This window comes from Chaetodon trifascialis, chromosome 23, assembly GCF_039877785.1.
Source record: "Chaetodon trifascialis isolate fChaTrf1 chromosome 23, fChaTrf1.hap1, whole genome shotgun sequence".
Taxonomy (NCBI): Eukaryota; Metazoa; Chordata; class Actinopteri; order Chaetodontiformes; family Chaetodontidae; genus Chaetodon; species Chaetodon trifascialis.
Window position 1 is genome coordinate 2071702 of NC_092078.1, and position 11962 is coordinate 2083663.

General features: G+C 48.3%; 1 protein-coding gene across 1 annotated transcript; it reads right to left on the reverse strand.

Annotated features, from left to right (window-relative positions):
* Positions 1-997: 997 nt before the first annotated feature.
* Positions 998-10242, reverse strand: rnf150b (ring finger protein 150b). The gene is made up of 6 exons (XM_070992868.1): positions 9336-10242; positions 3925-4175; positions 2664-2818; positions 1884-1980; positions 1379-1634; positions 998-1116 (listed from the first exon to the last, which is right to left on the reverse strand). The coding sequence occupies exons 1-6, from the start codon at positions 9790-9792 to the stop codon at positions 998-1000; spliced, it is 1335 nt and encodes a 444-aa protein (XP_070848969.1). The 5' UTR covers positions 9793-10242.
* Between the last annotated feature and the right edge of the window lie 1720 nt (positions 10243-11962).

An 11962-nucleotide genomic window follows, 5' to 3' on the forward strand; every position in this document is an offset into this window, starting at 1 on the left:
CTTTCCAAAATCAAACTGCAGTCATCGCACGCCTCAACAAACGGCGCCTGGAACGCCGGCGGGCAAATCAGCGTGCGCTAAATGAACCAGAGATTAAATCTTCCAAGAAGACGCAAAGTCCTGATGACGCGTCCCGTCCAGTCTGTTGAGTCGTTGTGCCTCTACCTGGAAAACCAGGTAACAGAATATTCCACAAAGGTCTGAGACCAGGGCGCTCCTTAGTGAAGTAGAACAGGTAGAAATACGAAGGTGAGTCTAGACTCCTGGTCCGGAGAGCTCACAGAAACCTTAAAATCCTCTTTTTGGAGTTCACGAGCATTTATGAAGGTCCTCCAGATCAGCTGATGAACTGATGGACTCGATCGACCCTGTTTGACAAACTCGTCGGTCCTTCAAAGTCCATCAGGTCAGGAGACAAATGTCAAGACGAGGGCTAGAATATCTGAAATGAAGGACTGGATTCATATTTGACCTTCTGTCACTGTGGAGATGGACAGGAGTGGACAGATGGACAGAACCAAGAGAGGAGCTGGATGGTCTACTTCTAGAAACAGTGTGAACTGAGGCAAACGTGGGCGATTAAGACACCTGCACAGACAGGCAGACCGAGTCATCCTGGTTCAAAACTGGAAAAAAAACAAAACAAAACACCAAGAGCCAAAGGAAAGACCAAAGTGAACACACCTGTCCCAGACCACGTGAGCCCAGGTCGGGCCTGGGGTCCAACCTGTCCAGGAGGAGACTAAAAACGAAGCCAGTCAGTCAGTTTCCTCTGATTCCAGATCAGAACCGGCACACATTTATTCAGCAGAGGTCCACAGTCTGGACCCTGATTCCAGCCGGTCCACCTGGGGTCCAGACAGGTTGGTTTGGTTTAGCAAAGTTTTGTTTTACACAGGTCCAAAGAGAAAACCCGTCTAACACTGGTACTGGTTCCCAGTGGAACCAGTACCAGTGTTAGACTGGTGTTAGTCTCAGTGTTAGACTGGTGTTAGTCTCAGGACTTCTCCCCCAGCTGAGACTGCTCCATGGACCCCTCCTCGTCTGAGAGCCCCGTTTCCACGGTGATGACCAAGGACGCCACTGAGGCGCTGCTCGCCATTGGCTGTAGCTCACCTGGAAGAGGGAGGGAGGGCGAGGTCAGAGAGGAGAGAGAAGAGCTGAACATCCAGCTTCAGCAGAAAAACACGAATCACATGACAACTGATTCGTTAAAGTTCAAACACCATGAAGAAGAGTTATTCAGCAGAAACGCCACAAGGTGTCAGTGTAACACCACCCACCTGGTCCGACACGGGCTCAGCGGACATACAGTGTGTGTGTGTGTGTGTGTGTGTGTGTGTGTGTGTGTGTGTGTGTGTGTGTGTGTGTGTGTTACCTGTGTGTGTGTCGGTGGTGGCTGTCACAGGGCTGTCTCTCAGGGTGTCAGGGTCCTGGTAGTCCTGCGGGAGTCCCACCCGTCGCACCCCGGGGTCCAGCACCACCGAGGAGCCGCCCTCGCTTAGCGTGCCGTCGCTGGACGCCCCGGACACCACGGCCTCCAGCGCCAGAGCCCCGACCCCGCCCACACCGCCGACACCGCCCAGGGCCAGGTCGTAGTCCAGCGGCAGGTCGTCCAGACAGTCTGCGTTCAGCTGCAGGGAGAGAAGGCACGACAGCAGACATTTTTATGTGTATAACGTTATAACGTTCAGGACAAAAGGATGAAAGTTTTCCAAATCAGCCACAGCTCTGAGGTAAAATGTTTAAGGTTTGCTGTAGCCTTCAGCATTGTAAGTGTGGTTTCCAGTTGGCCTACTTCAACTGGTTTCATGGTCCTTAAAGAAAACTGTGAAGTAAGCTCGACTTTCCAGGACAAACGAGCTGAAATGAGGCCGACTCACAGCGATGCCCAGAGCTTTGAGGATGTTCATCTTGCACATGGGACACGTGCGATGGTCCAGCAGCCACGGATCCACACAGCTCTTATGGAACAAATGTCTGCGGAGGACAGAAACACACATTCTGCTGTTAACGAGACGCTGCGCCGAGTCTGAACGGCGTCACCAGGCCAGAAAGGAAAACATGCTTTCCTCGAACGACGCAACAAACAAACCACAACATGTTCCCCTGATCACAAGGAGACCGTCCGTCCTGAGCTGAACTCCATCAGCACAAAGTCATGTGATCACATGACAACAAAGGCAACAACAATCACACAGAGCTCCCCCTCTCAGCATCACCTCACAGTGCAGACAGGCCGACCTCATCTGGAGGCTTAGTCTTTTTTTAACTTGTAGTAGTACTCAGCAGTACTCCTCAGTACTTTGTGGTGGTTCCCTTCATGACAGCAGAGTTTACAGGTTGACTGGGAAGTCAAAGCTGTCAAGTTATTACGAAGCAGTAAAACTTCCGGTCTCTGCCTGGAGGGGATTGGTTTTAACCCTTTACCACCGAAACATCCAAAACTACAAAAGCCCAGGAGCCAAACTCAGGAGGTGAAAGTCTGTCTGCTGACCTGCAGCAGGTGACACTCTGACCCCCGTTATGAGAGCAAATCTAAATTTAACATGAACACACTGAACGCAGTCTAGAAATAAAGGAGAAAAGAACAGAGGCAGTCAGCATCATCAGTCCTTCCTCCTCCTCCTCCTCCTCCTCCTCCTGCCTGAGTGCGAGTCTACCTGCAGGGCAGGATGCGGACCACGTCGTTGGCCTTGTACCCCTCGATGCAGACGGCGCAGTTGTCAAAGTCGGCCTCCGTCTCCTGGTCGCCCTTCCTGATGGTGCGAACTTGGAGCTTGCTGATGGCCTTCTTCGCCGCGTCGCCAAGACGACGCTGTGGGACAGACGGGGGGGGGACAGAGAGGTATGATGTGAGGCGAGGACGTCTGGGGAACTCAGTCTCAGCTCGTCTCTAACAGCTGCTGCCGCTCTGACTTCAGATCAGCGTGCTGACCTGAGCCAAAGAGTCCCTGCAGCACCAGACCAGACCAGAATCCTGAGGGATCAGATCCCTCAGCTTCTCGTGACTCTGCAGCTCCACGACTAAATCTTCTCTTTGTTAAAGTTAAAAAACACTTTCCACACAGACGTGAAAACACGCTCATTAATTTAACGTCATCAAGCAGAATGATCAGCTGATCTGAGCCTTCGTGACACAAACTGACCTGAAAACAGCTTTAGGGTCAAAAATATTCATGTTTTTCTGCTTCACTGATTCTTGGAAACATCTGCTTATGAATCTGATGCAGCAACACGTTTGAAAGTCTGTAACAGGTGAGAGCGCTGCAAAGCAAAAGTACCTCTAATAAGTCTTTAAGTGCAGTATGTTTAGTAGTATTTCACCACAAGTTGTTGTATTTAAATTTCTAAATCTATTTTGTGCAACACTGAAAAAACACTGGACTGAAATATACATACGTACATAAATATATATACATATGTGTGTGTGTGTGTGTGTGTGTGGTATACACACACATACACACACATATATTTAGTTGATTTTTGGTTTGTATTTGTTTGTTATTCCTTGCTATGCTCCTTTTATATGACAAATACAATACATGATCATAATTATCAGGATTATTGTAATTATCATACGTCTGGATACATTTTGAAAACTGTCATTTCACTCTTGGACGTGAGTGTTAAGATGTTTGCTCTTCATCGTACCCGCTGCGTGCTTCAGGTCTGCAGCTCTTCTTTAACTCTCCAGAGATAATAAGTCAGCCATGCCTCCACAGTCTGGACAAAGGGTGAAGATGTCCCCTGGTTACCTACGTGACTGAGTATCTCTGAGTGCGCTGGTGTGCAGAGCATGCGGAAACGACCGACTGACTCGGTCTGCTTTGGAAATTGTTCACTTTATTCAGATCAGCTGTGTTTAAACTAAACGTGTTGATGCGTGGTTCTGCGTGTGTGTGTGTGTGTGCGTGCACGTACCTGGTTCCTGTCTCGTGCGTTGGCATATCTGAACCTCTGGATGTAGTAGAAGACGAGCCAGGCGAGGGAGATGATCATCAGCACGATGAAGGAGATGGACACGAACACCACCGACGTCCTGCTCACGTACTTCTGCAGGTTCCTCGTCCCGATGGTGATCGTCATGGTGACGGTCACGTTACGCTCCAGCAGCGACGCCACCTCCCGGCCTTTGGGCTCCGGGATCATGATGGCGACCACCTCGCCTGTACCTGAGGGGGAGGAGGACGCCGTCAGTCAGCTGTGAAGCACCTTCATCAACGTTAACAGCAGCTTGAATGAGAGAATCACAGTCAGAAGTTGGAAACACATATTTAGTGACATATTTAATCACTTTTTCAGCGATCCAGTGAACTTGTTGGCAAACAGCTGCTTATTTAAACATCCAGGATGTTCAGAGCAACATGATCTTTGGAGATGAAGAGTCGTGTTCGTGTCTCCTGCTGATTTTAAGTTCAGGTCTCGACCTGCTGTGAAATGCTGCACTGTGCTCGAGGTATGAATTCATTATTATCATTATCTCATCTCCATCAGTCACAAGCGAGCCCCGAGGGGATGAAACCAGCCAAAATAAAAGCATGACAGCTGAGAGGAGCTGTAATGGTGAAGTCTGAGGCCCTCCAGTAAAACTCAGCATGAAGACGAAGGAGCTGCAGATTCAGCTGATGAAGGTTCGTCGCTCTGAGCGACACCTTTCAACCACGGCGTCATAAAAATATCACATGTGACCATTGAAGTGAAGACAGGCTGAAACTAACAAACGTTTTCAGTTGATAAAATGCCAGAAAATAGCTCAGAACAGCCAAAACTCAAAGATTCAGTTTATTGTCACACATGAGGAAGAAAATCATCAAATCTTCACATCAGAGAAGCTGAAACAATCAGCTGCTGATTGATTTCCAATCGATCGGCTCCTGTCACGGGCTGCACTCGTCCGACAGATTCCTCCTCCATCCAATGAAAACTTCTCCTCAAACTCCCCCCGTCACTATGGCGACCAGCTCCTCGCCCACCCACCACAGACCGCCGGTCTAAAAATAACCATCAACCCTCAACACGGAGGATGACGCGTCGCACCGCTCCATCTGAGCTTCAGCACCACATTATGTAAGTGACAGCAGGAGTACTACAGTTACTACAGAGGAAGTACACTTCTGTAGTACTGCAGACCAACGCACACACACACACACACTGTACAGCAGTCTTTTTCTTAAAGTGGTGAAACACCTGCTTTTAGCTAAATGCTAACATTAGCACTGACAGGCAGTGACAGACGCTGATGTCGGACAGGTGACGGGTTTGATGTCTCGGAGGCCTTCGTCAGTGCGAACGAGTCAAAACGTTTCTGAAAACTCTGAAGAGTGACGAACGAGGAGCGAGGAGGAGGAAGATGAAAGCAGAAGGAGAAGCAAAAGAAGAAGCGACGGTTAGCACATTAAGCTAATCAGAGGTCAGAGGTCAGAGGTCAGGCTGAGTGGCCCGTGGTGATTTCCTGCACTGCCCTTCAGCAACATGAGTTTGTGTTTGACACTCTGAACTCGTCCTCGTGACTGAGGCCTGACCAAGCCGGCCTCACGTGACCCCAAAGGTGGAAGAAAACACGACTCACGACCTCGGGAAGGACGGCGACACGCCTCGTTAGCGTGTTAAAGATCTACCAGCAAAAAGCAGCTCATGAGTGAAGACGCTCAGCTTTGGACCCCCGAACGAAGACGAAGACCAACGTCTCACACGCAGACAGATGCAGGAAACACTGACGGGACACTTTGTGCCGAGACAGAAGTCAAGGGGAACGATGGAACTGGACCAAAACCAGTCTGAACTGGTCCCGTCTGGTCAGCATTTCATGATTCTCTGAGAGGAAAACTGCATTGTGACAATACGTCTGCACAATATGAGGAAACCTGAAAACATGGCGACGATGATGTGACCTTCAACACATAAGCACGCTGAAGTGTGTGTGCAGCAGACACACTTCCTGACACACACACACACACACACACATCTCAAACACCGAATAAAGAAATGAAACAAACTGCATGAGAACCAAGCGCCAACGCCGCAGCCAATCAGGAGAGCCGGGGCTTAAGATTAGACACTTTATGGATCCACGGCGGGAAAATGAGGTTGTTACGGCCAAAAAAGTATCAAAAATAGATAAAAGCAGCATTAAAAGCAGCATTACAGAAGGATCATGAGTACATGTTCAGATTAGAAAAGTACTTCATGTTTGTACTGTTACACAGTGAACACGACCAGCACAGAGCTGACAAACGCTGACCTAACAGTGACTCAGCACTTTCACCGAGACATTTCAGTCACTTTCCACCAAGCATGGGGTCATTTTTTCAGCTGCAGGTATCTCCATCAACCTTTGATTTGAGTGGGGGGGTGACGAAGGTTAACGACGCAGACGAAATAAAAAACGGATCGATCGAAACTTTCTGTGGAAAATAAGAACTTTGCTCTGACAGAAGCTGATGTAACACCTGTGTGTGTGTGTGTGTGTGTGTGTGTGTGTGTGTGTGTGTGTGTGTGTGTGTGTGTGTGTGTAAACTACCCCAAGGCCGGCACTGAACTCCAATCAACCCCTCAAAAAGAGCAACAAAAATTGATCCGTCTCTGTCTAAAAATACCCCCCCCGATCAATGCCGCTCTCTCCCACACATACAGATGTTTGTCCTTCTATACCTGTGAGGACCATCACTGCAAACGACAACAGAGAGTGGCCTGCGACCCAGTGACAGCTGGACGGGATGTCCACGTCCTGAAGACGCACCAGCGCAGTGTAGGCCCATCACTTCCTGTTTCTCTGCACACGGACGACCAATCACAGCAGACCTTCTGTTTCTTCGGTTTAGCCGTTAGCGCGTCGCTGCGCTAACCGGCTTGTTGCTGCAGCTCTGAGCTAATCTGTGGGATGAAGGCAGGAATGATAAAACCATCTGACTCCATGCTTGGATTAACGCTCCTTCACAGCTGACGGTCTGACGGACCACAGATACCCATCAGGGTTTCCTCGCCCAGCGCGCCCTTTCCCATTTAAAGACGGCTCAGAAATGTTGTTTTCACCATGTGGGATTTCTGCAGATACATGGATGCGTTTCTCTCTCCTGTATCAGCCCTCTCTCGTCACCCGCTAACAGGCGCAGACGTCAAACACACTTTTCAAAATGTCCACATTCAACAGGCAAAGACGGTTTTTATCGCAGCTCCTCGTTGATCTGCCGGCTCTGAAGACGGGAAACTAACTCAGAGGTGTCGAAGCAGTCTGACTCTGAGCTGACAAACCACCTGCTGATCGACGCTCAAACAGGCAAGCTACGCTAACGAGATCGCTAACGAGCTAGCAGCTGTTCCCTTTTCTCTTGTAGGAATCAGAACAAGTTCCTTCCAGCCCGACACGACAGTGCAGCAGCTTTAGCTTCGGCCGAGATGACTGCGACTGGTTTGAAGAAACCAGCAAGTGTTTCCTGCAGCCCATCATCAAGGTGAAGCCAGACCAGCGCCGATCCCAATCAACCACTGAAAACACCACCTTCGCTCTCCGTTTGGGCCTCCACACATCACATCCACGTCATCACAGCACGAATTAGCTTCACCTCCAGCAGCTGCAACATTAACCATGTTTACATACTAATTCAGCAATAATTAGACTCAGTGTCACACATATTGTTCTGTAACGGGTTGTTCTGGACCATGAATACTTTTACTTTTGGTACCTGAAGTATATTTTGATGCTAACACTTCAGCACTTTTACTTAAGGACATGTAATGACTCAGCGTCTTCGTCGTTTCAGCCGTTCTTCAAGCAAAAAGCAAATATTTGCAGCTTCTCATGTGAGAAGATTTGCTGCTTTTCTTTGACTTAAATGACCATAAACTGAATATCTTTGACTTCTGTCTGACAAAAAAACGAGAACCTGAAGGCGACACACTGCTCTGCACGCACGATCTGACCAATATTTGTCATTATTATCTGAGTTTTATACACGATCAAGAAGATATTCAGCAGATGAACGATAATGAAAATAATCATCAGACTCAGATAAAATCCAAACAGCACCATGTTAGATGTATCTGGACAAGAGGCTGACCTCTGAACGCAGCACAGACGCTATTTCTAGATTAAACAAAGATTCCCAGGAAGTTCAGCGAGGAGGAGGAGGAGGAGGAGGAGGAGGAGGGAAAACTGCCGGGTCGACTGCAGCTCCTGTCAGAAAACGACCCCGACGCCGAAAGCATCGTGAGAAAGTTGATTCAAAGCAAACAGAGTCGGCGTTCGGGCGTCTGGGGACGTCCGGGGATCCCTGCAGGGGTTTCCAGCTGACAGAGGAACAGCTGTGAGTCTTCACTTTCCTCAGCAGCTCCGACACACGGCATGAAAACAGCCATTCAGACTGAAGAGGCCGCTGTTACCTAACACTTATTCATAGCTGCTGACAAATGTCACGACGACTTTCTGCGGACGGACTCGAGTCAGAAAAGCCCGGTTTCGACGTGGGATCCCCCGACCGACAACACGTCGAATAAACACTGAATGTGATCAAATGTGATGCTCTCGGGACGCAGCAGGAAACTGGTCCAGCGGCGTCAGAGACCTTCAGTCAGCAGTTTGTCTGCTGGCACCAGGAGCAAGTCTGAAAACCAGCGAGGACGGACTGGGATCCAGTTCAGCGTTCTGGTCTCTGAAAATCATCTTCTGTCCGAGCAACAGAACAAAAGTCAAAGCAGCAATAAAAAGCAGCAAATTCTCACATCTGAATGTTATTAGCTCTAAACATGTCTGTGTCACTATATTCTGACATAATAAAGACTAACCTGCTTAATTAATTAGATTAAAGGTCACATTGAAAACCAGCATCAGCTGCAGCTGTGCTTCATCCTGCTGCTGACAGCTGGATGAAAATCTCAGAGACCACAAACCTCTGAGGTCAAATCAGCGGCGACCGGCCTCTAAAAGCACAGTTAGTGCAGTTAATGAGTCACCTGAACGCAGAAAAACATCAGAAAATGAAAAATGTCTGTCTGCAGACTTTGGCTGGTGATGATTAGCAGAATAATTTCAGATATTGACTAAATTAATTAATGTGCCACTAATTCATTTTAACATTTTTTTCTAGCATAACTTTTAATTTGCAAGTGTGGCTCTGTGGAAAAATAAAAACCTACTTAGAGCTACGTGTGACAGAGAGAGGTTAACCTGCACACCTGCACAGCTGCCACCATGTTTCCAGTGTCACCAATCAATCTGCCAATCGATCAGCTCTCTCCTGATCACACAGACAAATGAAAGCCATTGATCGCTGGTTTCAGAGTGACATCTGTCATTCTGCACATTCACACGTCTGAACTCGGGACCACCGCCGTACCTGGATGAGGCATCGTGAGGGTGTCGTTGGGGTTCGCGGACCCCACGTTGAAGATGACCACCGCTGAGGCGTTCTGGGCTGCGGCGTGGCGGATCTTGTCCTTGTAGGTGCAGTTGCCCCGGGCTATCAGCGCGACCCAGGCCCCGGCCTGTGGGGGCACGGCGAAGCGGTTGTTGGGGTCGCAGGCCTGGCGGTCGTGCGGGGCGGCGGGCAGGACCACCACCCCCTTGGCGTCCCGCTTCGGCGAGTGCTCCCCGTAGCGCCCGCACTCCGTCTTCTCGGTGCGGAGCTCCGAGGTGGCCGGGTCCACATAGGTGATGTTGACGAAGGCGGTGTACCACTCCTCCCGTTCGGCCACGGTGAAGTCCAGGCACAGCAGGTGGACGAAGCAGAAGGAGAGCAGCCACGTAGAGAGGGCCAGGCTGCGGCAGGCCGCCACAAGAGAGCCGGGGGCCATGGTGATCCTCCCCGGTGATAGCGAACCGTCGGTCGGTCGGAGGAGTCCGATAGCGTCTACACCGCAGACGCCTACTCCACCATTCTACCAGCGGGGCGACCAGGAGGTTACTTAATCCGCCGTTCGTTTTAATTTCGACGCCCTCTGCCCTCGCTAATTTTTTACCGTGTTATTTCCGTGCTTTCAACCGCTCCCTACCGCCGCTCTCAGGCTAACTAGCAGCCTGTTAGCCGTTTCCATTCCCAGCCGTTACCGAGAACAAAACAAAACCACCCACTGTAGAAGCCTGCAAACAGAAACAGCTGTGGACAAACTCAAACGCGGGGACGACGAGCCTTAACCTCGCCGAAGGAAAGCACCCGGCAGTGGGCTTACTTTTCGACAAAGTTAGCTGTTTGTGTGGTGAATGTTTGCGGCTAGCTAAACGCAGCAGGCCACCGAAACTGCATTGTTTTGTTTTGACTGGGCCTGAGCGGACCAGTGTTAAGCTAGCGCCAATGGGAAACAGCACTTCCGGTCATTTAATCGAAAATAAAAGACGTGTTATCTAATTAAAAGCTTGTATCGCTAAATTACAGCTTTAATCACACATACTATAATAAAGCGCGAATGTTCTTTCTGAAATATGTTACTTAAGACGCCCTACCATTTAAATTTCACTTGCGATACACCTTTCCTTTGATTTTGAAGGACTGAAAGTTTTATTTCCGTTATGAATTGGTCTGACTCTGTTTGACTTGACGCGGCTGTGTGCAGAAATCCCGGACAGCGCCACATGGCGGCCCGGCAGAGAAACTGCTGCTGTACCCCCAAAACAATCCATTTATATGACGAATTTTACGGGATTCAAGCTTTAATTACACGTTTGTATGTTTTATTTTTAATTTTGAAATACAAACGTAAAAATAGAAAAACATGACATATCAAAACCGTTGGGGCACATACGTACATACTCTTACAAGTAAAAGACCTGCGTTCAAACTCTTAAAATACAAAGATATCTGCATCAAAAGTAAAAGTTCTCATTTCACAATCACATTGTAATACTGGATTATAATTACTGCTGCAGCTGGTAAAGCTGATTTTAGTTACACACTGCCACGTAACTGTATCTATAACACATCATCATTTACGAGTCAGTTTATGTTTTCTATAAATAATCTAAATCTGCAAAGTATCCAATAACTGTAGTGCAGTAAAAAGTTTATTTGTCTCTGAGAAAAGTAGAGAGTAGCATAACATGGAAATACTGAAATTGTAGTAAATGTACTCAGTTACAAAAGTTACTATTTTGATGGATTAACTGTTCAAGTCATTTTTATAAACTTTGACTGAAAGCTTTGCCTTTGGGGCCCAGGACCCTGAGGAGCCACAAAGACCCCCAGTTATCTGCTGTGATGAAATTTGATCTTTTACTCTCTTCAGACTGGAATGGCCCCTCATGAGGCTCCTGAATTTCACCTGAACTTGAGGTCCTACAGAAGGACGACGTGTCGAAATGCAGTAAACTGATGTTCAGGTACACGATGAATATTCTTAAAATATGTGTGTTTAATCACAAACGAACCGACAAGCCACAAACAATAAATGCTTGCTGGTTTCTGGTACAGATCGTGGGACCCGTAGGGGGCCCCCTAGAGGTTTAATCAGTCCCTGCACCGCTCAGCACCATCAGCCATTTGTTTGAATTCATTTGATATTTGACCGAAATAAATCAAATGTTCATTTATTGCAGAAATGTTTGTGACTCAAACAGCTGCAGCCACAGCGAGCAGCACAGAGGATGATGAAGAACACTGACACACATATAAAACCCAGTAGACACTTCACACACAGCGAAACCATCAGAGAAAAAACTGAAATAAACGTCAGCGTTCGTCATCCGAAGCTGCCGTCTGGAGGTCGGTACAGTTTGGGGAAAGTGAGGAGCTGAACGCTGCTGAAGGCGAACTTCCTGCTGCCCACGTTCTTCTGCACGTTCTCCATCCTGCAACCATCCCTGCACACACACACACACACATTACACACACACACGCACACACACACACACACACACACACACACACACGCACACACGCACACACACGGAGCTCCATCAGTATTTATCACAAAAAAAACACACACACGCCTGCATAATAAATTGTAGCGTGAAAATCGTGAATAAATCAAA

What these genes read in the sequence shown, in the direction of transcription:
- rnf150b (XM_070992868.1), bottom strand. Translation starts at nt 9,792, where the DNA reads ATGGCCCCCGGCTCTCTTGTGGCGGCCTGCCGCAGCCTGGCCCTCTCT. An exon ending in CCTCACGATGCCTCATCCAG is followed by an intron (nt 4,176 to 9,335) that starts GTACGGCGGTGG and finishes CCTCCCCCTCAG; the next exon opens with GTACAGGCGAGGTGGTCGCC. An exon ending in GTCCGCATCCTGCCCTGCAG is followed by an intron (nt 1,981 to 2,663) that starts GTAGACTCGCAC and finishes TGTCCTCCGCAG; the next exon opens with ACATTTGTTCCATAAGAGCT.